Source organism: Amblyraja radiata, chromosome 6, assembly GCF_010909765.2.
Source record: "Amblyraja radiata isolate CabotCenter1 chromosome 6, sAmbRad1.1.pri, whole genome shotgun sequence".
Taxonomy (NCBI): Eukaryota; Metazoa; Chordata; class Chondrichthyes; order Rajiformes; family Rajidae; genus Amblyraja; species Amblyraja radiata.
Window position 1 is genome coordinate 86,736,972 of NC_045961.1, and position 25,089 is coordinate 86,762,060.

Below are 25,089 nucleotides of genomic sequence, written 5' to 3' on the forward strand. Positions count from 1 at the left end.
GGCATTGGGAGGGTGTGACAGCCTTCATTGATGGCAGTGATTGAAAGCTTGGGTGGATGGGAACTCCTTTAGGAACTGGCATTAAGATGTTGATGAGAGGAGGTCTGCCAACAGTACTGCCCCTGCCACCACATAGCGCGCTCTCAGTACTGCCCCTCCCAGAGTGAATCACTCACTCAGTTAAGCCCCTCCAACAGTGCGCCAACTGCTCACTACTGATTCTCACACCTTGCAGCACATCCTTAGTACTGCCTCTCCCACTTAGAGCTCCCTCAGTACTGCCTCTCCCACTGTGTAGCTTCCTCAGTCAACTCTGCACTCCCTATCTCATTAAGGGGCACAATTTACATTTATCTCCCATATTGGAAAGAGGGGGGGAAGCAGTAGGTCAGAGGATTTTCCCCTGATTCCCGACTAGACATGTTTGTTTACTGCGATATTTTAACATTTTACTCAGTTAGTATTCTAGGAAGTTTCAGTTTGGTAAATTGTACTATATCACATTCCATTCACCAGAATTGGGTTAAATAGTTAGATTGATTGATGATCAACAGTCTCAGTACAATCTTCACTCCATTGTTAATGCCAGCAGAATGATGTGGGAAGAAACTGTAGATGCTAGTTTAAACCAACGATAGACACAAAAAGCTGGAGTAACTCTGGCAGCATCTGAAGAAGCGTCTCGACCCAAAACGTCACCCATTCCTTCTCTCCAGAGATGCTGCCTGCCCCGCTGAGTTACTCCAGCTTTTTGTGTCTATCACCAGCAGAAAGACCTTATCAGGGACTTCTGACCACATGTAATCTCCATGATCAAAGCTCAAGTGTTTTATTGCTGTCTTCTCAAACCTTCATGGCTTTAAAGTGCCTCATTCACCCTTGTTTTAATCACCTGCTGCCCTACCCTGACCTAGACCGAGGTTCACCTATGCCCCTGCCCTCAATCAGTAACCCTACCTTAAAGCTGGCATCCTTGATTTAAAATCCACCTGTTATCCCAGGTCCCTGTCACCACTGCCAGCCACAGCAATCCCATGAGATCTCGGCACAGTTTCAGCCTCTGGATCATGCCTATTTATTATTCTATTGATTAAAATCTCTTTTTTAAATGAATTGAACGTGTGTTGAAGCAGGAGTACCTGATTAAAACGTGTTCATCTGGCACCACCAATATACCGAGCGTGCCGGATTAACTGAATCCTACTGTATGCCTGTATACAAAGGAGCATAACTACATGCACATGTGTATATCTGAATCCATGTATGTATAGATAAACACAAAAAGCCGGAGTAACTCAGCGGGACAGACAGCATCTCTGGAGAAATGGAATAGGTGATGTTTCGGGTCGAGACCCTTCTTCAGACTGACATTCAGATCTGTATATCCATGCACGTGTTATGTCTGCAAGTGTACATATCTGTGCATCAATATTATATCTGTGCCTGTGTGCGTACATTCCTGAATGTGTGTTATGTTATAAAATATCTGTATACCTGCATAGATTTGTGCATATCTGAACATGCGTTTATCTGTTCATGTGTGTTTGTATGATGCACTAAATGTCTGTTCATGTGAGTGGTCCGTGTGTATCTGTGTGTACCTCTGTGCATCTGTTTTTGAGGGAAAGGCCATTGTTGAGTGCAACAGCTTTCAGCGTGTGTGTTGGATGCCACCGTTTGTGGTTATACTGTGCATTGTGTTAGTGCAACTTTCCCTGCTGTGAGCTGAGGTGGAAAATGTGTGGGAGGTTCTAAACCCAGGATGGTTAGTATCAATGTGTGAACAGCCAGCTCTTGGTGTTACTCAAGTACCTGGGCAGAGGCAATTCAGCACAGAGGTGCGTTTGAAACATTACCACTTCTCAAACTTAGTATAGCCTGCAACACAATCTGCTCTCCCTGTCAAATTGTATTTACAAACATTTTGAACCCGTAATCAAATAATGATAAGGATTTTTATTGAGCCTGATTTGAACTCATCAATCTAACATTATTGGGAAACAGAGTCATAAAGTAATGCAGCATGGAAACAGGCCCTTCGGCCCAACTCGTCCATTCCAGCCATAATGCTCCATCTAGTCTCACCTGCCCGTGTTTGGCCCATATCCCTCTAAACCTTTCATATCCATGTACCTGTCCAAATGTCTTTTAAATGTTGTTATACTACCTCCTCTGGCCATTTGTTCCGTATACCAAACATATTCTCTGTGAAGAAGTTTTCACTCAGTTTCCTATTAGTTATTTTCTATCTCACCTTAAACCTATATCCTCTGGCTATTGATTCCCTACTCTGATTATAAGACTCTGCTTTTGCACTACCTATTCCCGTCATGATCTTATACATCTCTACAAGATCATCCCTAAGCCTCCTGCCCTCCAAGGAATAAAGCCCTAGTCTGCCCAACATCTCCCTATAGTTCAGGCCCTCAATAGACAATAGACAAAAGGTGCAGGAGTAGGCCACCCGACTCTACGAGTCAGCACCACTATTCACTGTGATCATGGCTGATCATCCACATTCAGTACCCCGTTCCTGCCTTCTCACCATATCCCATGACTCCGCTATCTTTAAGAACTCTATCTAACTCTCTCTTGAAAGCATCCAGAGAATTGGCCTCCACTGAGGCAGAGAATTCCACAGATTCACAACTCTCTGGGTAAAAAAGTTTTTCCTCATCTCCGTTCTAAATGGCTTACCCCTTATTCTTAAACTGTGGCCCTGGTTCTGGACTCCCCCAACATCGGTAACATGTTTCTTGCCTCTAGCATGTCCAATCCCTTAATAATCTTATATGTTTCAATAAGATGCCCTCTCATCCTTCTAAATTCCAGAGTATACTAGCCTAGCCGCTCCATTCTGTCAACATATGACAGACCCGCCATCCCAGGAATTAACCTACGCTGCACTCCCTCAATAGCAATAGTCCTGGCAATATCCTTGTAAATCTTCTCTGGCAATATCCTTTTCTTCTGACAACATTCATTCTATAGCAGGGTGACCACAGCTGAACACAATGCACCAAGTGAGGCCTCACCATTGTGTTGTATAACTGTGATATGCCAACTTCTATACTCAAACGCCTGACATGTAGGCCAATGTCCTGAATGGCTTCTAAACCATTCTATCTATCTGTGATACCACTTTCAAGGACTCCTAAATCCCTTTGCTCCACAACACACCCCAGTGCCTTGCCCTTTACAGTGAAGATCCTGCCTGTTTTCACTTCCCAAAATGGAACACTTCACATTTATCTGCCTCAACTCCATTAACCGTTCCACAGTCCACTTGTACAACTGATCAAGATGCTGCTGTAATTTTTGATAACCATCTTTGTTATCTACGATACCACTCTCTTTAGTGTCACCTGCAAATGTATTAATCATGCCTTGTACATTCTCATCCAAATTGTTGATATATACCCACACTCAAACAAATGTACTCAATCCCTGCACGCACATAGACACCAGTGCACAAGTTTTAACACACAAAACAAATGGACACAAAATGCTGGAGTAACTCAGCGGGACAGGCAGCATCTCTAGAGAGAAGAAATGGGTGACTGTTCGGGTCAAGACCCTTCTTCAGACTGGTAAGTCTGACTTCAGACTTATCTTCGGTGTAAACCAGCATCCGCAGTTCCTTCCGACACATTCAAACGCACACACACGCACACGCACACACACACACACACACACACACACACACACACACACACACACACACACACACACACACACACACACACACACACACACACACACACATATAAACTGTGTTTAACTGTGTGTTTGCAAAAGGATACCAGTCTCGCATTGTCATCTGCTCTGTTACATTGGTCATTCCCCCTTTACTAACACAAGTTCTTTCAGGAATAGAATTCTGAAAAGAACTGATTGGATGAATGAAAGCTCTTTCCCAGTAGAACATGAGCTCTTTCCCAGAGCTATGCAGCATAGAAACAGGCTTTCAGCCCATCGTGTCTATGTGAACCATCACGCCTAATACTATCCTTACTTGAACATGAAGGAACATTCGTGTCAGGGTTTGCCCCCTTTTTAACGCCAAGTAAATCAGAAGAGTAGTGGACCTCTGACAAGAGGCAGTGATTATGAGGTGGACCAATGGCTTTAGATACTGAGATGAGAACATGGAGCTAAAAGGGAGAGGGCAGTCAGAACTTTCACAATCTCAGTCTGAAGAGCGGTCTCAACCCAAAACACCGCCCATCCATGTTCTCCAGACTTGCTGCCTGACCCGCTGAGTTACTCCAGCACTTCATGTCCTTCTGTGATATAACTAGCATTTTCAGTTCCTTGCTTGTTGCTACACAATCTCACTGACAGACAGAATTAGTTTTGGCAATGAAGAGAGTTTCCCAACTCATTAATAAATGCATTTTTAATCACAATAAACAATCTGATTGCAAATATCATTTTAATCGCAGGCACCCAAGGCATATCAATTTACATAAGTAACCACAGAGTTACGTCACTTCTGGTGTGGGGATGAGCAACATGCTCACATGTTACTGGCAGTAGGGTGTTGTACAATGTTAGGACACAGAGGTACTACTGGATCTCTCGAGCAGCCTGCGATAATCGGTGTGGAGAGAGTTTCATTCGCATCTGGGTCCCGGGACACCTGTCTAATGGGTGAATGATGGTTTATCGAAGAACAATGTGGTTTGCGAAGACTTTGAAACATTTCCTCCTCGTTTCTTTGCTCCCCTTCACTGTGCATTTACAAGGTAAGAAATGTTTTTGTGGTGGCCAATATATATATTGCCAGCCTGATTAACAAGGAATGTTTCAGAAATGTTACGGATAAATCGAGACCATCAGGCGCAACTCATTCAGTAATCCTAGATAACAAAAGCCTTAACATGCAGGTACGATATCAGAGAAAGATTTGTCTGTTCAGGTTGATAAATTTAATGTTGCAGATGACTTTAACCCTCTGAGGGGCTGGTTTTACAAAGGTTTTCAGCACATTGAGCTTCCCCAGAGCCCATTCTAATTTCCAACATCCCGTGCTGTGTCCTCACTTTGACAAGTTACAGTTCAGTACCTATCAATATTAACTCATTATCTACAGAACTGAGTTATTGAGAGAGGGGAATGGATGCAGTTGTGTATTTATAGTCAGGCTGAATTATGTTTAAAAAGTCGGCACAAACGAGCTTTTTGCCACCGTGGATCTGGCAGAGAGCTGATGGTTCATAAAATTGTTCACTGCTTTTGGAATCGTTGCAAGGCCACTCGGCCCATCAACCCAGGGACGGCTCTTTGATGAAAGAATCTCCTCGTCAGTTCGCTCTCCGATTGACTCTCCATGGGGATATGAATTTCTCCTTTTTTGTAATCATCAGTACTCTTTGTGAAAGTTCCCTTTGAAGCCACATTAAACTCCCTTCCTGGCAATACATGCCAATACCTGGTATAACAGCAACTCATCTTTCCCCTCCTCTTCCCTCTGGTTCTTCTGCGAATCACTTTCACTCTGTGTCCTCCAGTCACCCACCCTCCTGCCCCTGAAGACGGTTTCTTCTTATTTACGATCAAAACCCTTCCTGGTTTTGAACACCTCCAATAAATCTCCCCTTAACCTTCCCTGAACCGAAGAAACCCACCTCCAGAACCACCCTGATAAAAGTCGCGAACACCCTCAAACAAAAGTTCTAAACACTTAGCGATTGCTGGTAACAAGAGAAGAAAATGCAATCTTCTTAAATCAGTCTGAGTTACCAGCAGCAGAGGAAAGGAGGGACTAGTTTCAGAAAGAGGGCTCATAACACTGGGCCAAGAAACTGTGGCTTAAATCAAATATATGTTTGATCAATATTTGAGGCGGAATGTCATAAGGTCAAGTGATATGAGTAGAATTAGGCCATTCGGCCCATCAAGTCTACACCGCATTTCAATCATGGCTGATCTATCTCTCCCTCCTAACCCCATTCTCCTGCCTTCTCCCCATAACCTCTGACACCTGTAGTGTGATTATGAAAGGGATTCAAGTTCCCAGATTCATTTAAACAACATACAAATGGGACTGAACAACCTTCGGACTTGCTGTAATTTATTTGATTCGCTGAGCATTTAGAATCTCCTTTTAAACGCCATGGTCAATTCCGTCAGATGCTGAATATCGCCCACTGATACTGAACGTAGAAATAGTGAGGTTTCATCTAGTGAGGCACAATCTCCTTTCAAAGCATCTCTGAGGTAAATACTATAGCAACATTTAAGTTACTATAACATTTAATAGACATTTGGACGGGTACATGTATAGAAAATACCAGTACCACCCGCTGGCATTTGGCTCATAGTCCTTTAATGGCCCAAATGCGGGGAGGTGGGACTAGCGTAGATGAGGTATCTTGGTCCGCAGGGCACGTTTGGCCATAGGGCCTGTTTTTGTGCTGTACGACCCCATGACACAGTGAATCTATCTGCTGAAAACATCTTGACTTCCACCACCAAAGGATCTTCAGATTTCAAAATCTAGTCAGACCCAATTTGGTTGTCTGGGAATTTCTGCAGTTCAACTTTAACGTTGATTTCTACATTGAGAGCAAGGACATGTTGCAGACTTTGCAATCCTGCAGGAGGAGTCTTGTCCCTTTCAATTCTGAAAACTAGTTTAGATTTAGTCTTAGTCCAGGTGACTTGCAGTAAATGTTTTAGCTGATGTTACACAAACAATATGTGTCGTGACTCGACACAGTTAGTGCAACTACGACAAATATGTAGTCAGCACCAACAGGAGCAGGGAGGTTCTACTGCAGTTGTACAGGGTCTTGGTGAGGCCACACCTGGAGTATTGCGTACAGTTTTGGTCTCCTAATCTGAGGAAAGACATTCTTGCCATAGAGGGAGTACAGAGAAGGTTCGCCAGACTGATTCCTGGGATGTCAGGACTTTCATATGAAGAAAGACTGGATAGACTTGGCTTGTACTCTATAGAATTTAGAAGATTGAGGGGATCTTGTAGAAACTTACAAAATTCTTAAGGGGTTGGACAGGCTAGATGCAGGAAGATTGTTCCCGATGGTACACAATAAAGCTGGAGAAACTCAGCGGGTGCAGCAGCATCTATGGAGCGAAGGAAATAGGCAACGTTTCGGGCTTCTGTGAAGAAGGGATTCGGCCCAAAACGTTGCCTATTTCCTTCGCTCCATAGATGCTGCTGCACCCGCTGAGTTTCTCCAGCTTTTTTGTGTACCTTCGATTTTCTAACATCTGCAGTTCCTTCTTAAATAAAAAGATTGTTCCCGATGTTGGGGAAGTCCAGAACAAGGGGTCACAGTTTAAGGATAAGGGGGAAATCTTTTAGGACCGAGATGAGAAAAACATTTTTCACACAGAGAGTGGTGAATCTCTGGAATTCTCTGCCACAGAAGGTAGTTGAGGCCAGTTTATTGGCTATATTTAAGAGGGAGTTAGATGTGGCCCTTGTGGCTAAAGGGGTCAGGGAGTATGGAGAGAAGGCAGGTACAGGATACTGAGTCGGATGATCAGCCATGATCATATTGAATGGCGGTGCAGGCTCAAAGGGCCGAATGGCCTACTCCTGCACCTATTTTCTATGTTTCTATGTTTCTAACTACATCAATGGGAAGTCTTTCAGCAAAGATTGCCATTCCCATTGTTTACTTATCACAGAGGAACAGTTTAAAACGAGACTGATCAAATTCTTGAGGTTTGTAAGTTCATAAGACGTTGGACCAGAATTAAGCCATTCGACCCATCGAGTCTACTCCAACATTCAACCATAGCTGATCTATTTTTTCTCCCTCAACCCCGTTATTCTGCCTTGACGCCGTAACCTTTGACACCCCGACCAATCAAGAACCTATATATCTCGGCTTTTAAAATACCCAATGACGGCCTCCACAGCCATCTCTGGCAATTAATTCCACAGATTCACCACCTTCTGGCTAACAAAATCCCTCCTAATCTCCATTCTAAAGGTGTGACCTTTTATCCTGAAGCTGTGTCCTCTGGTTCTAGACTGGGAAACATCCTCTCCACTCTATCTGGGCCTTTTATTATTCGACTGGTTTTGGAGGTAGATAAGACGTGATGAAGTGGTTAAGAGAGTACGCAGAATCTGTGTTACTGGAAACAGAAGCATTCTTCACCGAAGCAAGGAAGTTCTGTTAAAGTGTAAACGCATGGTTATGGGAGGCACAGTGGCAGGACAGTAGAGTTGCTACCTTACAGCGCCAGAGACCCGGATTCGATCCTGACTGCAGGTGCTCTCTTGTACAGCGATTGTACGTTTTTCCCGTAACCGCGTGGGTTTTCTCCGGGTTCTCCAGTTTTCTCCCACATTCCAAAGACGCACAGGTTTGTAGGTTAATTGGCTTCAGTAAATTGTAAATTGTCCATATTGTGTAGGATAGTGCATGTGTACGGGGATTGCTGGTTAGAGCAGACTCGTTGGGCCGAAGGGCCTGTTTCCACGCTAAACGAAACTAAACTGAAAATGAGAATCAAGATTGTTTAATTGATGTGTGTAGCAACAACGGAACAATAAAATTCCTACTTGCAGCAGCATAAAGGGCCTGTAAACTCAATACAAACAGATATGTTTTGAATAAAAATAATCAATAAATTAATAACTGCACTACTATTATTAAAAAAAATCAGAATTTGACCCCATCAGGAGCAGCGTGTCCAATTCTAGGCTGCACACTTTCCAAAATATAAAGCCATAGGTTTTCCAGAATGGGATCAAGGATTAGAGTCTTCAGCTTTGCGGAGAGGATTCCTGTTCTCATTAGAGCAGCAAATTTCAGGGAGATTTAATTGAGGGGTTCAGTCTTACGAAGGTTCTGAGAAAATATGATGTGGTGGCTGCTTGCTCTGACAAGTTCGTCAATTGCCTGAGTTGATAGAGCTACCTGGGCTTTGGTGCAGATGGGGGCAGTGAGCAGTCAGATGTAGTGGGGTCAAGTGTCATATGTACCGAACTGAACAATAAAATGCTTCCTTGCATCAGCACAACAGGTCTGTAAGAACAGTACTTAATAGATAACTTAATAAACAGACAAAAAAAAAGAGGACTAATTAAATACCCCAATATTAGTGCGAAACAAAGCAAAATCCCAAAGTCCATGGTGAAACCAGGACAGTTTGTAGTGCTTGGTTCAGTGGGTGCCGTGGGTGAGTGTGAAGACTATGAGAACACAAAGGGATTGGGCCGGGTGTGATGGAACCTATGAAGCTCTCTGTGTGTGGGACCTTTGTTTTTTTGTTAAAAAGCTGTTTGTTCCATTTGCAGAGGCATATGGACTCTTCACACCCTTGCAGAATAATAAGCTCTGGTCTAACAGAACCTGTCCTGACACCTTCACAGAAAGTGTCTCATACCTGCTCTTTCCCCCCCCCCCCAAAATGACACAAGGTGCTGGAGTAATGCAGTGGTTAAAGCAGCATCTCTGGAGAACGTGGATAAGTGACAAAGGGTCCCGACCTGAAATGTCATCTATCCATGTTCTCCAGAGATGCAGTCCGACCCACTGAGTTACTCCAGCACTTTGTGTCTTATTTTGTAATCCAGCATTTGCAGTTCCTTGTATCTGCTCTTTCCCCAGTATTGCTGCCGTTCCTCCCCTTTTTAGCATCTCCCCAGTTCCCTCCTGAAAGTTCCCATTGAATTCACTTCCACCGTCCATCCAAGATCACATTAACTCGCTGCATAAAGATACTCCCCTCCTCATCCCTCAGTTAGGACCTCCTTGCTCCTAAAGTCAAATCCTCTCGCAATGAAGGCCAACATGCCATTAGCTTTCTTCACTGCCTGCATTGATTAGCTATTTTTACTGATGTTGGGCAATACGTACCAGTCCAGATCACTAGGGTAACTCATTCAGCGGAAGCTGGGCTCAGGTGTCAGAAATAGGTGAAGCTTGAGCAAAGTGAGGCCACATACAAGTTGGAGGAACAGCACCTCATATTTCGCTTGGGCAGTTTTCAACACAACGGTTTGAGTGCTGAGGAGGTGGATGTAGAGTGGGGGTGTGGGCGGGGAGAAGAAAGGAGAAAGGAAGAGGAGGAGCCCGAGGGCTGAGGGAGAGCTGAGAAGGGGAGGAGACAGCAAGGACTACTGAATTTTGGAGGTCAATGTTTATGCCGCTAGGGTGCAGACTGCCCAAGCGGAATATGAGGTGGTGTTGCTTCAAATTCCGGTGGTGCTCACTCTGGCCATGGAGGAGGCCCAGGACAGAAAGGTTGGATTCGGAATGGGGGAAGAAAGGAGAAAGGAAGAGTGGGAGAAGAAAGGAGAAAGGAATGCGGACCTCCACTCGGTCCGCATTAACCAACCTGATCTCCCGGTGGCTCAGCACTTCAACTCCCCCTCCGATTCCGAATCCGGTCTCAGTCTGAAGAAAGGTCTCAACCCAAAATTCCTTTTCCCCAGAGATGTTGCTTGACCTGCTGAGTTACTCCACCATTTTGTGTCTATAATAGGTGAATCCTCAGGTTAGTGCCCCACCTGAATTTTCCCAGTGACTGGGGGCCTGTGCTGCAGCTGAACAACATGCAGGAGTGGTAAATCAAGGCCATGCCATTCCTTCCGTCATGCAGAGGGTGGAACACTGAGGGCACGAGGGGATGGGGCCAGATGCGAAGTGATTTCTGACCAGTGTCCAGCCTTGAGGGTTTGCTGAGAGTGAACATAATGATCTCGTGTGAAATGCAGAAGCGAATTATTTTTCCATTTGTCTCCTCCCCCTTGTTCATCACGCAACATTTAAATGTGTGGTTAAAGTGGTGGTTAAAATGCATAAAGTGTGCAAAATCATTTCCCAGTCTCTCTGCCTGTGACCGTTCCTCATTCTGGAGCCACATTGCAGTCCTTCAGATCACATGCAGATGAGTTGAACAGGTACTTTGGTTCTGTCTTCATTAAGGAAGTCACAAATAATCCCCCAGATGTACTGGGGACAGAGGACCTAGGGTGACAGAGGAACTGAAGGAAATTCACATTAGTCAGTAAAGGGTGTTGGATAGACTGATGGGACTGAAGGCTGATAAATCCCAAGGGCCTGATGGTCTGCATCCCAGGGAACTCAAGGAGGTGGCTCCAGAAATTGTGGATGCATTGGTGATCATTTTTCAATGTTCTATAGATTCTGGATCAGTTCCTGTGGATTGGAGGGTAGCTAATGTTATCCCACTATTCAAGAAAGGAGGGAGAGATAAAGCAGGGAATTATAGACCAGTTAACCTGACATCGGTGGTGGGGAAGATGCTGGAGTTGATTATCAAAGATGTAATAGCGGCACATTTGGATAGCAGTAACAGGATCGGTCCGAGTCAGCATGGATTTACGAAGGAAAATCATCTTGTCAAATCTTCAGGATTTTTTTGAGGATGTAACAAGTAAAATGGTCAAGGGAGGGCCAGTGGATGTAGTGTAGCTGGACTTTCAGAGAGCCTATAATAAGGTCCCACACAGGAGATTAGTGGGCAAAATTAGAGCACATGGTATTGGGGATAGGGTATTAACATGGATAGAAAATTGGTTGGCAGACAGGAAACAAAGAGTAGGGATTAACGTGTCCCTTTCAGAATGGCAGGTAGTGACTTCCACACTCCAAAGACGTACAAGTTTGTAGGCGAATTGGCTTCCGTAAAGATTGTAAATTATCCCTTGTGTGTGTAGGATAGTGCTGGTGTACGGGGATCGCTGGTCGGCGCGGACTCAGTGGGCCAAGGGGCCTGTTTACACACTGTATCTCGAAACACCCCCGACTCTCAGTCTGAAGAAAGGTCTCAACCCAAAATTCCTTTCCCCCAGAGATGTTGCTTGACCTGCTGAGTTACTCCAGCATTTTGTGTCTATAATAGGTGAATCCTCAGGTTAGTGCCCCACTTGAATTTTCCCAGTGACTGGGGGCCTGTGCTGCAGCTGAACAACATGCAGGAGTGGTAAATCAAGGCCATGCCATTCCTTCCGCCATGCAGAGGGTGGAACACTGAGGGCACGAGGGGATGGGGCCAGATGCGAAGTGATTTCTGACCAGTGTCCAGCCATGAGGGTTTGCTGAGAGTGAACATAATGATCTTGTGTGAAATGCAGAAGCAAATTATTTTTCCATTTGTCTCCTTCCCCTTGTTCATCACGCAATATTTAAATGTGTGGGTAAAGTGGTGGTTAAAATGCATAAAGTGTGCAAAATCATTTCCCAGTCTCTCCGCCTGTGACCGTTCCTCATTCTGGAGCGACATTGCAGTCAATCAGATCAGATGAAGATGAGTTGAACAGGCACTTTGGTTCTGTCTTCACTAAGGAAGACACAAATAATCTCCCAAATGTACTGGGGGACAGAGGACCTAGGGTGACGGAGGAACTGAAGGAAATTCACATTAGTCAGGAAATGATGTTGGGTAGACTGATGGGACTGAAGGCTGATAAATCCCCAGGGCCTGATGGTCTGCATCCCAGGGTACTCAAGGAGATGGCTCCAGAAATTGTGGACGTATTGGTGATCATTTTCCAATGTTCTATAGATTCAGGATCAGTTCCTGCGGATTGGAGGGTAGCTAATGTTATCCCACTTTTCAAGAAAGGAGTGAGAGAGAAAGCAGGGAATTATAGACCAGTTAGCCTGACATCGGTGGGGGGGGAAGATGCTGGTGTCGATTATCAAGGATGTAATAGCATCACATTTGAACAGCAGTAACAGGATCGGTCCAAGTCAACATGGATTTATAGTATGAAGGGGAAATCATGCTTGACTAATCTTCTGGAATTTTTTGAGGATGTAACAAGTAAAATGGACAAGGGAGAGCCAGTGGATATAGTGTAACTGGACTTTCAGAAATCCTTTGATAAGGTCCCACACAGGAGATTAGTGGGCAAAATTAGTGCACATGGTATTGGAGGTATGGTATTGACATGGATAGAAAATTGGTTGGCAGACAACAAACAAAGAGTAGGGATTAACGGGTCCCTTTCAGAATGGCAGGCAGTGACTAGTGGGGTACCGCAAGGCTCGGTGCTGGGAACGCAGCTATTTACAATATACATTAATGATTTAGATGAAGGAATTAAAAGTAACATTAGCAAATTTGCAGACGACACAAAGCTGAGTGACAGTGTGAACTGTGAAGAGGATGCTATGAGGATGCAGAGACTTGGACAGGTTGGGTGAGTAGGCAGATGGATGGCAGATGCAGTATAATGTGGATAAATGTGAGGTTAACCACTTTGGAGGCAAGAACGGGAAGGCAGATTATTATCTGCATGGTGTCTGGTTAGGAAAAGGGGAAGTACAATGAGACCTGGGTGTCCTAGTACATCAGTCACGGAGAGTATGCCAGGCACGTGCCTTCAAGGTAGGCAAGGTAGGCAGTGCCTATCCTGACTAAAATTATAAAAAAAGTAATTATTAAATATAAATAGTAAAAATTTCCAATTCATTTACTAAATTCTGTATTTATTATTAAATGGTTATTATTTCAATAATCGATCTTAAGTAGACATAATTCTCCCATGCCTTTCATCCGCAGTACGCGTAATACACGTAACTATGTTCAACTCGCGTGCCGTAGACACTGCTTCAAGCCTTCACTTACAATGGGCAATAAAGGCAGCTGAAATTCTGCCTTTGCACCGTGGACTGCGCGCAGGGTGCTGTGCATGCCTACAGGAGTGGAAACCAAACTGTGCATGCGTGGTTTGAAAAGATTTTTTAAAAGTCGTCTGCCTGTTTACAGGATCGATCTGCGCATGCACGGTTTTCACGATTTTCTGTGCATTTGTACAATTTTTAAAAGTCGACTGACTGCCTAGTGCTCAGTGCCTACGTGCCAGTGCGGCATGTGCCTGAAATAAGCTGACAGGTGCAACAGGCAGTGAAGAAAGCTAATGGGCATGTTGGCCTTCATAACTAGAGGAGCTGAGTATAGGAGCAAAGATGTCCTTCTGCAGTTGTACAGGGCCCTGGTAAGACCACACCTGGAGTATTGTGTGCAGTTTTGGTCTCCTAATTTGAGGACGGACATTCTTGCTATTGAGGGAGTTCAGCGTAGGTTCACAAGGTTAATTCCCGGGATGGTGGGACTGTCATATGAGGAAAGAATGGATCGACTGGGCTTGTATTCACTGGAGTTTAGAAGAATGAGAGGGGATCTTATAGAAACATATAAAATTATTAAGGGATTTGACATGCTAGATGCAGGAAACATGTTCCCGATGTTGGGGGAGTCCAGAACCAGGGGCCACAGTTTAAGAATAAGGGGTAGTCCATTTAGAACTGAGATGAGGAAAACCTTTTCACCCAGAGAGTTGCGAATTTGTGGAATTCTCTGCCTCAGAAGGCAGTGGGGACCGATTCACTGGATGCATTCAAAAGAGAGTTAGATAGAGCTCTTAGGGCCAGCGGAATCAAGGGGTATGGGAAGAAGGCAGGAACGGGGTACTGATTGTGGATGATCAGCCATGATCACATTGAATTGCGGTGCTGGCTCAAAGGACCAAATGGCAATTTATTTCTTCTTTTCAGGTATTCATCTCTTGAAATTTCTTGTTGAAGCCACTTCCATTGTCCAGCTGGGGAGGGGTTGTAGAGTCATAAAGCTGTAGGGCAGAAGCAGGCCCTTTGGCCCAACTGGTCCATGCTGACCAAGTTGGCCTTCTGAGCTAGTACCATTTGCCTGCATTTGACCTAGACTCAACCCTTCCTATACATATATCTATTCAAATGTCTTTTGAAAGTCATAATTAGTCGGGTTCTGGGTCGCATGTACTGGTAACTATAATCAAACAGTAAATGCCGTTCACTTTATGACCAAGGTATAGCAGAGGAAGGCCTCTGTGTGCGTGAGTGGTCTCCACACAGACACCACTGAAGGTATCTGACCACAAACCTGAGCATCATACTGCAAACCATGTGGCTCATGGACAAATATGGTCACTCAACGGGATCCCAGGCTGTTCTACTTTTACAACAGATTAATATTTGATAGTCATTTTAGACTTTAGGGATTTTTTTATGTAAGAACTGCCAGTCGGTATCAAAAACCTTATGCAGTGCTCTGGACATGTGTATTACAATAACCTTTCCAGCCTGTAACTCAGTTTGCAGAGTCTATCTCAAAATGTGCCCACTAACTGTGTGCAGCTGTATTTTGGGAAGACATTCAAGGAAAGACCTTCACAGTGAATGGCGAGGCCCTGCGGTATGTTGTCCAGCAGAGAGAACCAGGAGTACAAAAGAAATGCACAAAATGCTGGAGTAACTCAGTGGATCAGGCAACATCCCTGGCGAACATTGATAGGTGACATTTTGGTTTGGGACTCTGCCTCAGACAGCCCCAAAACGTCAACTATCCACGTTCTCCAGGGATGCAGCCTAACCTGCCCGAGTTATTCCAGCATTTCGAGTCTTTCTTTGGTATACCAGAATCTACAATTCCTTGGAAACAGAAACATAGAAAATAGGTGCAGGAGTAGGCCATTTGGCCCTTCGAGCCTGCACCGCCATACAATATGATCATGGCTGATCATCCAACTCAGTATCCCATACCTGCCTTCTCTCCATACCCCCTGATCCCTTTAGCCACAAGGGCCACATCTAACTCCCTCTTAAATATAGCCAATGAACTGGCCTCAACTACCGTCTGTGGCAGAGAATTCCAGAGATTCACCACTCTCTGTGTGAAAAATGTTTTTCTCATCTCGGTCCTAAAAGGCTTCCCCCTTATCCTTAAACTGTGACCCCTTGTTCTGGACTTCCCCAACATCGGGAACAATCTTCCTGCATCTAGCCTGTCCAACCCCTTAAGAATTTTGTAAGTTTCTATAAGATCCCCCCTCAATCTTCTAAATTCTAGCGAGTACAAGCCGAGTCTATCCAGTCCTTCTTCATATGAAAGTCCTGACATCCCAAGGAATCCCTGGTTCCTTGTTTCCACTTCAAGGAGTACAAGTACATAGATTCCTGATAGTGATGTTACAGGTAGACAGGGTGATAACGAAGGCTTTTGGCATGCTGACATTCATTAATCGGGGATTTGAGTGAAGAAGTTGGTCAGGCCACACTTGAAGTACTGTGTGCAGGTTTATTGCCCTGTTATAAGAAAGATGCCTATAAGTTGGAAAGCGTGCAGAGAAGATTTACAAAGGTGTTGCCAGGACTCAAGGGCCTGAATTATAAAAAGATTTTGAACGGGTTTGGATTTTGTTCCTGGAGCACAGGACACTGAGGGTTAATATTATAGACATGTATACAATCATGAGGGGCATAACTAAGTTGAATGCACACAGTCTTTTGGAAAATCAAGAACTAGAGGGTATAGATTTAATAGACACCTAAGGGGCATTTTCTTTCACGCAGAGGCTGGTGGGTATATGGAACTAATTGCCAGAGGATAGAGAACATTAACAGTATTTAAAATGATGTGGACATGTGTATGAATAGGAAACGTTTGGAAGGATATGGATCAAATGCGGACAAATGGGACTGACTTTGATGGGGCACATTAGTCGGCCCGGAAGAGTTGAGACAAAGGTTTTTTTTTCTGTGCTCTATGATGTTATGACTGTATGACTCCATAACTGCATCAAACAGAAAAGACCAAAACCTCACAAAAAGAAGATAATGCTCTCAGAATCCTGTCTTGGTCAGATAAATATTTGGCTAAAGCATTTGCTTGGAACTCTACGTGTGTCATATAGTCATAGAGTGATACAGTGTGGAAACAGGCCCTTCTCCCACATGCCCCAGCTACACTAGTCCCACCTGCCCGCGTTTGGTCCATATCCCTCCAAACCTGTCCTATCCAAGGTAGACAAAAATGCTGGAGAAACTCAGTGGGTGAGGCAGCATCTATGGAGCGAAGGAAATAGGCAACGTTTCGGGTCGAAACCCTTCTTCAGACTGTCCTATCCATGTCCTCCGTGTTTGAACATTGCATTGGCAACATTGCAAGTTTTATTTCTCACTTCTCTATATAAGTTGGATATGGACGCAGCAATAACGTCATTTGGGTTCGTATTAGTTGTGTTCAGTCTGTATTCTGGTCGAGTTTACTTCTATACCTGATTAGTCTTCTACTTTTCCAGTCAAATACAATGAATGAAAGACAGTTTGATCACACAAATGATCTGTCTTAAAATAACTCCCAGTAACAGTTGAGAGAGAATTGATCCAAGCGTAGCCATTCTAATTGGTTCGGTGTGGCGGCACCTTGTGGCAACGGCTCGACTGCAGTCCGTCTGTCTTTTCTTTCTTTTGGTCCTGTTAGGTGTATGTTTTTGGTTTTAGTTTTATTTTATTTTCAGCTGTGTATATGTGGGGGGCGGGGGGAACTTTTAAATCTCTTCCTCGTACGGGGACTCGACCTTTTCCCTGTCAAGTCTCCGTTGTCGTTAGACCTAACATCGTGGAGCCGGCGGCCTCCAACTGGAATCGACCCGGGGGCTCCAGTCGCAGAGCCTGCAGACTCACCATGGCGGAGCTGGCTGATTTCGGAGCGCGGGGCGCGGAGCGCTGTGGTGGCGGGCGGCTGCGACCCGACTTCGGAGCTCGGAGGCTTCGGCTGCAGGCCTGTGGACGGTAACATCGGGAGCTCGCGGGTCCCTGGTGGGAGACCGCTTTTCGGAGCTCCCGCAACGGCAACTTCGCCTGCCTGAATCAAGGGGTTTAAATCGACCCGGAGCAGGGCCTTACATCGCCCGTCACGACTTACCATCGCCCGCCGGGGGCTCTAACATCAAGAGTCTTGATTAGATCGATGCAGCAGTTTGAATGCCTGACTGCGGAAGAAGAATAAAGAACAGAGAACAGGGAAGAGATAAGACTTTTGCCTTCCAAGGAGGTGTTTGGAGATTCATTGTGATGGATGTTTGTGTGGAATTGTGTTAATTGTGTGTTTTGTTTTTTTGTTGCCTTTGTGACTGCAGGAACGAAATTTCGTTTGAACCTTGTATATTTGAATGACAATAAATGACATTCTATTCTGTTATCACTCCATGCATCTGTGGTCGGGGTGGATATTGAGGAAGTATCGTGTAACATGATTTCCTGTCATACTTCACTTTTTGACACAATTTTGTTGAAATGTGATTTCAATTCCTCCCTTAAATTACCTGATGGCATTTATAGAGAAGTGAGGAAAAAAAATTCAACCTCCCCGTATCGGGAAAAAAACACTTGCATCCTTCATGACCTCCAAACATTGCAGAGTGCTTCTTTGCCAGTGAGAGTTGTAACTTCTGGGGCAGAGGATAAGGAGAAATTCCTGGTAAAGCAAGGGTTATGGGATTAGGTTAGAGCATGGTGTTGAGGTAGGACATCAGCATGATCGCAATGAACAATGGCAGGTGTGATGGGACAAAAGGGCCTACTGTGGTTCCCGCATGATCTCAATGAACAATGGCAGGTGTGATGGGACAAAAGGGCCTACTGTGGTTCCCATGGCCTTATGTAGAAAACACGGTTACAGATTTTCACATCAAGATCCCTCAAACACACAGTTGGAAAATCTGCCGTAGATTGCCCAAGATCGCAAGAATTTGCAGAGTTGTGGACGCAGCCCAGTTCATCATCCAAACCAGACTCCTGCATCAACACTTCACATTGCCTTGTGTAAGCAGCCAACATAATCAAGGATCACTCACACCCCAGTCATTCTCTCTTTTCTCCTCTCCCATCAGATGGAAAATACAAAAGCTTGATAGCATGTGCCACTAGATTCATAAACAGCTTCTCCCCTGCTGTCATCTGACTCGTTATCGGACCTCTTTTATATGTTAACTAAACTAAATGCAGACCCGTTGGGTCTGCTCCCCCAACGCAGCCGTTCCCTACCCGTATCCCCCACGGGAGACGTGGTCCTCCAACTCAAGCCGTTCCCGAACGTAAGATTGCAGCACTCAGCAGTGCGGCTGTTTTTAAATGGCGTCTTTGAGGCGAGAGGCGGGCGCCAGCAGCCGTTATGGTCGCTGGCCAGCAGGAGGCGACAAAATGAGTGAGTGGGGGTGGGGGGAGAAGGATTTTATTAAAAAAGTGTACATAAACACGACGAAATTTAATCAGGAGTGGTTACTTGGAATGAAAAGTGAAATCTCTACCGAAATGGAAAAAATCTCGGCTTTTCTGCTTCTGGTGTTGGCATAGCAGCCGTTATGGTCGCTGGCCAGCAGGAGGCAACAAAATGAATGAGTGGGGGAGGGGGGGGGAGAAGGATTTTATTAAAAATGTGTACATAAACACGACGACATTTAATCAGGAGTGGATACTTGGAATGAAAAGTGGAATCTCTACCGAAATGGAAAAAATCTCAGCGTTTCTGCGTGTGGTGTTGGCGTAGCAACGAATCAAAGGCTGGCAGCCACAAGACAGGCAGAAACACACACACACACACACACAGTTTTAAATATAGATAGATAGATATAGATTATTGATATCCCAATCTATTGCACCCATTGTGATTTTTTAAATCTACGCTTTGAGTATAACATTATATTCAGCACTCTGTTTATTTTCTCCTTTGCACTATCTGATGTACTTATGAATGAAATGATCTGCATGGGGAGCAGTTTTCCACTATATCTTGGTACACGTGATAGTAATAAACTAATACCAATACCAGATATCATCCAGAGTGCCAGGCAGAAGTTGTCCACTGCCGATAAATAATACTGCAGGATCATTTATACCCAACTGAGTTTAGTTCAGTCTAGAGATAAAAGGCCCTTCGGCCCACCGAGACCATGCCAACCCTTACACTAACACTAACGCTACCCTACACATGAGGGACAATTTACAATTCTTACCGAAGCTAATTAACCTGCACACTTGCACATCTTTGGGATTAATGGGGAGAATAAAATGGGTTAGAGTCAGATTCATGTAAAAATGGATGTTTGATGGTGTGGACTCAGTGGGCTGAATTACATATTCCCTGCTGTATCTCTGTCCCTGACTTTGGGAGGTAACACTTCAGGGTTATTAAAAGGCCATGTGTATTCACTATGCATTATACTTTTTCTTTTCATGTATTGCTTATAAAAGTTTAGTATTTGGGGAAAATACAAATACATGTTTGCTTTGGATTTTTTTCTTTGAGATTGTCAAGAACTATTGTACCAACTTTAATTTGTTGAAAAGTCACACTAGTGTGTTTGGGGTGGCTCAGTGGCACAGTGGTGGCGTTGCTGCCTTGCCAAGCCAGAGACCTGGGTTCAATATTTACCTCGGGTGCTATCTGTATGGAGTTTGTACCTTCTCCCTATGACCATCTCTGGTTTCTTCTCACATTCCAAAGACACACGGGTTTGTGGGTTAATTGGCTTCTGTAAATTGTCCCTAGTGCAGGACGGAACTAGAGTATGGCTGATTGCTGGCTGGTTGGCATGGACTCAGTGGGGTGAAGGGACTGTTTCCACACTGCATATCTAAACTAAACTAAACTAAACTAATCTATACTAAACTAAACTAAACTAAACTAAACTAAACCAAACTCAGCAGCCAATGTCTGGTGAGGTGGGACAGGATATGAAGGATTCCTGCAGGGTAGGTTAGATTATTGACAAGCCAAGTCCCAGCTCCAGCACTGCTGGGTGCCCCACAATGAGAAAGGTTCGAGTCAGATCCCTTGGTTCCATGTCATCAACAAGAAGTCAGGCAGCAGACTGTTTCGAGCTAACCCAGGACTGGGTGCTGGGAGACCTTCGCCAGGAAGACTACATAAACTACATAGAAAATAGGTGCAGGAGTAGGCCATTCGGCCCTTCGAGCCTGCACCGCCATTCAATATGATCATGGCTGATCATCCAATTCAGTATCCTGTACCTGCCTTCTCTCCATACCCCCTGATCCCTTTAGCCACAAGAGCCACGTCTAACTCCCTCTTAAATATAGCCAATGAACTGGCCTCAACTACATTCTGTGGCAGAGAATTCCACAGATTCACCACTCTCTGTGTAAAAAATGTTTTTCACATCTCAGCCCTAAAAGATTTAGCCATAGTCCATGCCAACTATGAATTCCATTGGTTCACCACCCATAGACTAAAGGGGGTCTGAGGACTGACCCTTGGTGGCTCGGTGGGCCCCCAGTACTGAAAATCCTAGTGTGGCTTTCCCTCAGATCTCCCACTCAGTAATGTGGTGCTCGCTCGGTATTGACTCCCCTACAGTGCGGTGCTTCCTTAGTGCTGACCCTCCAACAGTGCAATTCTCAATGTCCTGGTTGGGTTGCTCCTGGGCCTGGCCAAGCTGGCCATCCGAGAGTCAAGTCGCCAGGCGGTGGAGGGCTCTACCCGAGCCGGCTGCCTGCCCCTTTTCCGGGGTTACGTCCGTGCCCGGGTGAGTTGAGAAAGGGAATACGCCCAGTCCACGGGCACCCTGAGGGAGTTCCGGGACCGCAGGGTGTTGAATGTATCCTCAATAAGGATTGTAACATACGATTGTGAGTCTGAAGAAGGGTTTCGGCCCGAAACGTTGCCTATTTCCTTCGCTCCATAGATGCTGCTGCACCCGCTGAGTTTCTCCAGCATTTTTGTGTACCAAGAATTGTAACATAGTTGTATAGTAGTTTAATATGGATATATGTTTGTATTGTAGTATGGTGGTGGGTTCTGGCTTGTTTCAATGTAGTGTAAATATTATTTTTTAATAATTGAATAAATGTTTTGATTAAAAAAACAAAAAAAACTGTGCAGCTTCCCCTAGGTTTTGAACCTCCCATTGTGCAGCACTCCACCAGTACTGCCCCTCCTAAGTGCAGCTCTCCCTCTGAACTGCCCTCCTGCAGTGCAGCACTCCCTCGGTATTGACCCTCTCACAGTGCCGAACTCCCCAGGGCAACAGCCACAGCTGGAGACAAAAGAAGGTCTGATCTTGTTTCTTGATTAGTGCGGGTGTCAGGGGTTATGGGGTGAAGGCAGGAGAATGGGGTTGAGAGGGAAAGGTAGATCATCCAGAGTTGAATGGCGGAGTTGACTCAGTGGGCCGAGTGGCTTAATTCTGCTCCTATGGACTTATGAACAAACGTATGAACTTATCTCAGAGTTTTTAAATGAGTCAAGTCGCAGTTGATGTGATGAGCCTGAAAGTGAATGACGGGTGAATAGGAGGAAGCCAACCTCTGTTTGTTCACATCTAATTTTGGATTAATCCACTGAGTCACCTGAGTTTCACCAGCTGAGGGAGAGGGTAGGGCACGGGTGATAGACTCAGGCTGACGGAGGTGGTTTAACCACAGGCCCACTGACTCAGAGTGACATGGAATGTGTCGCAGACTGGAAAATACACCTCGACCAGCTGCAGCAACAACATCCTCAAGCCCCTCTCTACCACTCTGCTGCAATCTACGGCTGTCCTATCACTAGATGTGATAGAGGGGTTTAAGAGGCTTTTAGAGTGGAACATGGATATGCAGGGATATCTTATACATTCCGTTGGAACTTGCCCAGAAATAAGGCGTTCAGCTCAAAACTGAAACATGTATTATTAGCATTAGCACCCAACAACGGACCATTGTGGGCTCCACCTTTACTTGATCATCGTTGCTGGTTTTGCAATTGTTTTTTTGCATATCTTTCATTCTTTTGTTCTATGTCCTTTTCATATCTCCCAGTTTCCCCCTCTCCCGACTCTCAGTGTGAAGAAGGGTCTCGTTACCCAAAACGTCGACTAGTTATTTTCTTCATGAGATTCTGCCTGATTTGCTGTTACTTCAGCTTTTTGTGTCTATTTCACACACCACCCCGTTCATACAGATTTCAGCACTTAAACCAGTTCTTTTCAAGACCTCGGCATTCAGAAAGGTGTAACAGTGATGTTCCACCTGGGGGTACCGTGTGTAGTTTTGGTCTCTCCTTCCTTGAGGAAGGACAGTCCTCCTGTGGTAGGAGTACAGTCAGCTGATTCCAGGGATGGCAGGTTTGATGGGTCGACTCGACCCACCAGAGTTTAGATGAATGAGGGGGGGATCTCATAAGGCTACAAAATCTAAATATTACTGACAGACTGGATGCAGGAAGATATTTCAGATGACCAGGAGTCTGGGACCAGGGATCACAGTCTAAGGACCATCTCTGCCAGCACGGAGTCAGTGACCTGTGTGTTATCCAAGAGGTTTAGGACAAGGCTGAGGAAAACCTACTTACAATGAGTGGCGAGCCGGTAGAATTCCCCACGACAGGGAGCGGTGGAGTCCAAATCATTAATTAGGTTCAAGACTCAGTGAGTGTTAATCTTCTTGCCACAAAGATGACTGCATGTGGGGAGAAAGCAGGAACAGGAGACTGAAGCTAGATGATCATCTCGATAGAGCTCTTAAAGATAGTGGAGTCAGGGGATATGGGGAAAAGGCAGGAACAGGGTACTGATTGGGGATGATCAGCCATGATCACATTATGCACTAAATCCCTGTCAGGATGCTCACAACAGTGTGAGAGATGCCTCTTCACATATCTTTCATTCATTTATTTTATATATCTCTATATCACCGTTTACATCTCTAATTTCTCTTTCCCCTGGGCTTGTATTCACTTAGAAGGATGAGAGGATATCTTATAGAAACAGATAAAATTATAAGAGGGCTGAACAAGATCGATGCAGGAAAAATGTTCCCAATGTTGGGGGAGTCCAGAACCAGGGGCCACCGTCTAAGAATAAAGGGGAGGACATTTAAAACTGAGATGAGAATAAACTTTTTCATGTGAATTTGTGGAATTCTCTGCCACAGAAAGCAGTAGAGGCCAATTCACTGGGTGAATTTGAAAGAGAGTTAGATAGAGTTCTTGGGTCTAGTGGAATCATGGGGTACGGGGAGAAGGTAGGCACGGGTTACTGATTGTGGATTATCAGCCATGATCACAATGAATGGTGGTGCTGGCTCGAAGGGCCAAACAGCCTCCTCCTACACCTATATTCTATATTTCTGTTTCTATGACCCAAAACATCACCTATTCCTTATCTCCTGAGTTGCTGTTTGACCAACTAAGTTACTCCAGTTTTTTGTGACTATCTTCAGTTTAAACCAGCATCTGCAGTTCCTTCCTACACACACTTCACTCACTCTCTAACTTCTTACTCCTTTTATGCCTAACGTCTGCCACTGACTCATCCGTTCACTTTCAGATTTATTTTTCCTTCTCCTTATTTAACTCTAACTCTCTCTTCACATTTTCTTTCTTCCAAATCAATTTACTTTCCTTCTTTTTATTTTTTCCTTTTTCTACCCACCTTTCTCTCTCTCCCTCTCTGTATCCCTCTCTCTATCCCTCTCTCTCTTTCTCTCACTCTTACACTCCCGCACGCTCTCTCACACACTTCCTTTTTTTCTTCTCTCTTCCTTTCTCTCCTGCTCCTCACACACAAGTGCCTGTCCATGAAACAAGACTATCGTCCATTCTCCTTCTGTCCTAAGCCTGAGGTTCTCGCTTACACCCTGTACATCTACGGGAGTCTGTATGTATTTGCATTATGATTTTGATGGTTTTTTTAAGTGTTTTTGTTTTTTTTGTTTTTTTAATTTATTAGAAGTAAATACAATACAGTGGTACCTTTTTTCAGGTGCCAAATATATGTTGGCATGTTACATTCTATGTACAGCCTCATTTAAAAAAAAAATTTTTAGAAATGGGAGAGAGAAAAAGAAAATAGATAATAGTAGAAAAACGTGTAGTGTGTGAAAAGAAAAAAAAACCGCAAAGAGAGAGAGAGTGAGGGAGAAAAGTAGAAAAGAAAAAAGAGACAGAGAAAGAGTAGAAAATAGGAGATAGGAGATGAGTATTTGTATTCTTCACCATCTTTCACCGAGACCTGAAACAGTCAGTTTTTACGATTCTGTTGCACCAAATGTATCCAAGAAGTAAATAAATGGAGACCAACTCGTTAAGAATTGGTCTGGTTTATCTATTAGGAGGAATTGCATTTCTTCAAGATGTGCTGTGTCCAACATATTTATAATCCACATTTTAAGCGTTGGTATGGGTGTATTTTTCCAAAATTTGAGTATAAGTTTTTTTGCTATTATTAACCCATAATTAAAAAATGAAATTTGAAATGTGTTTAATTTATTCCCGTCTCCCGTTACTCCAAGTATAATCATTTCAGTG

The 25,089-nt window shown here is 44.4% G+C and overlaps 1 protein-coding gene across 1 annotated transcript in view; it reads left to right on the forward strand.

The window, feature by feature from the left end:
• Nucleotides 1-4,544: 4,544 nt before the first annotated feature.
• Nucleotides 4,545-25,089, forward strand: part of LOC116974537 — a 36,434-nt gene continuing 15,889 nt past the window's right edge. The window contains exon 1 of the mRNA XM_033023112.1: nucleotides 4,545-4,748. Within this exon, the coding sequence (XP_032879003.1) occupies nucleotides 4,658-4,748 (91 nt within the window). The 5' untranslated portion in view covers nucleotides 4,545-4,657. The remainder of the gene's footprint in view (nucleotides 4,749-25,089) is intronic.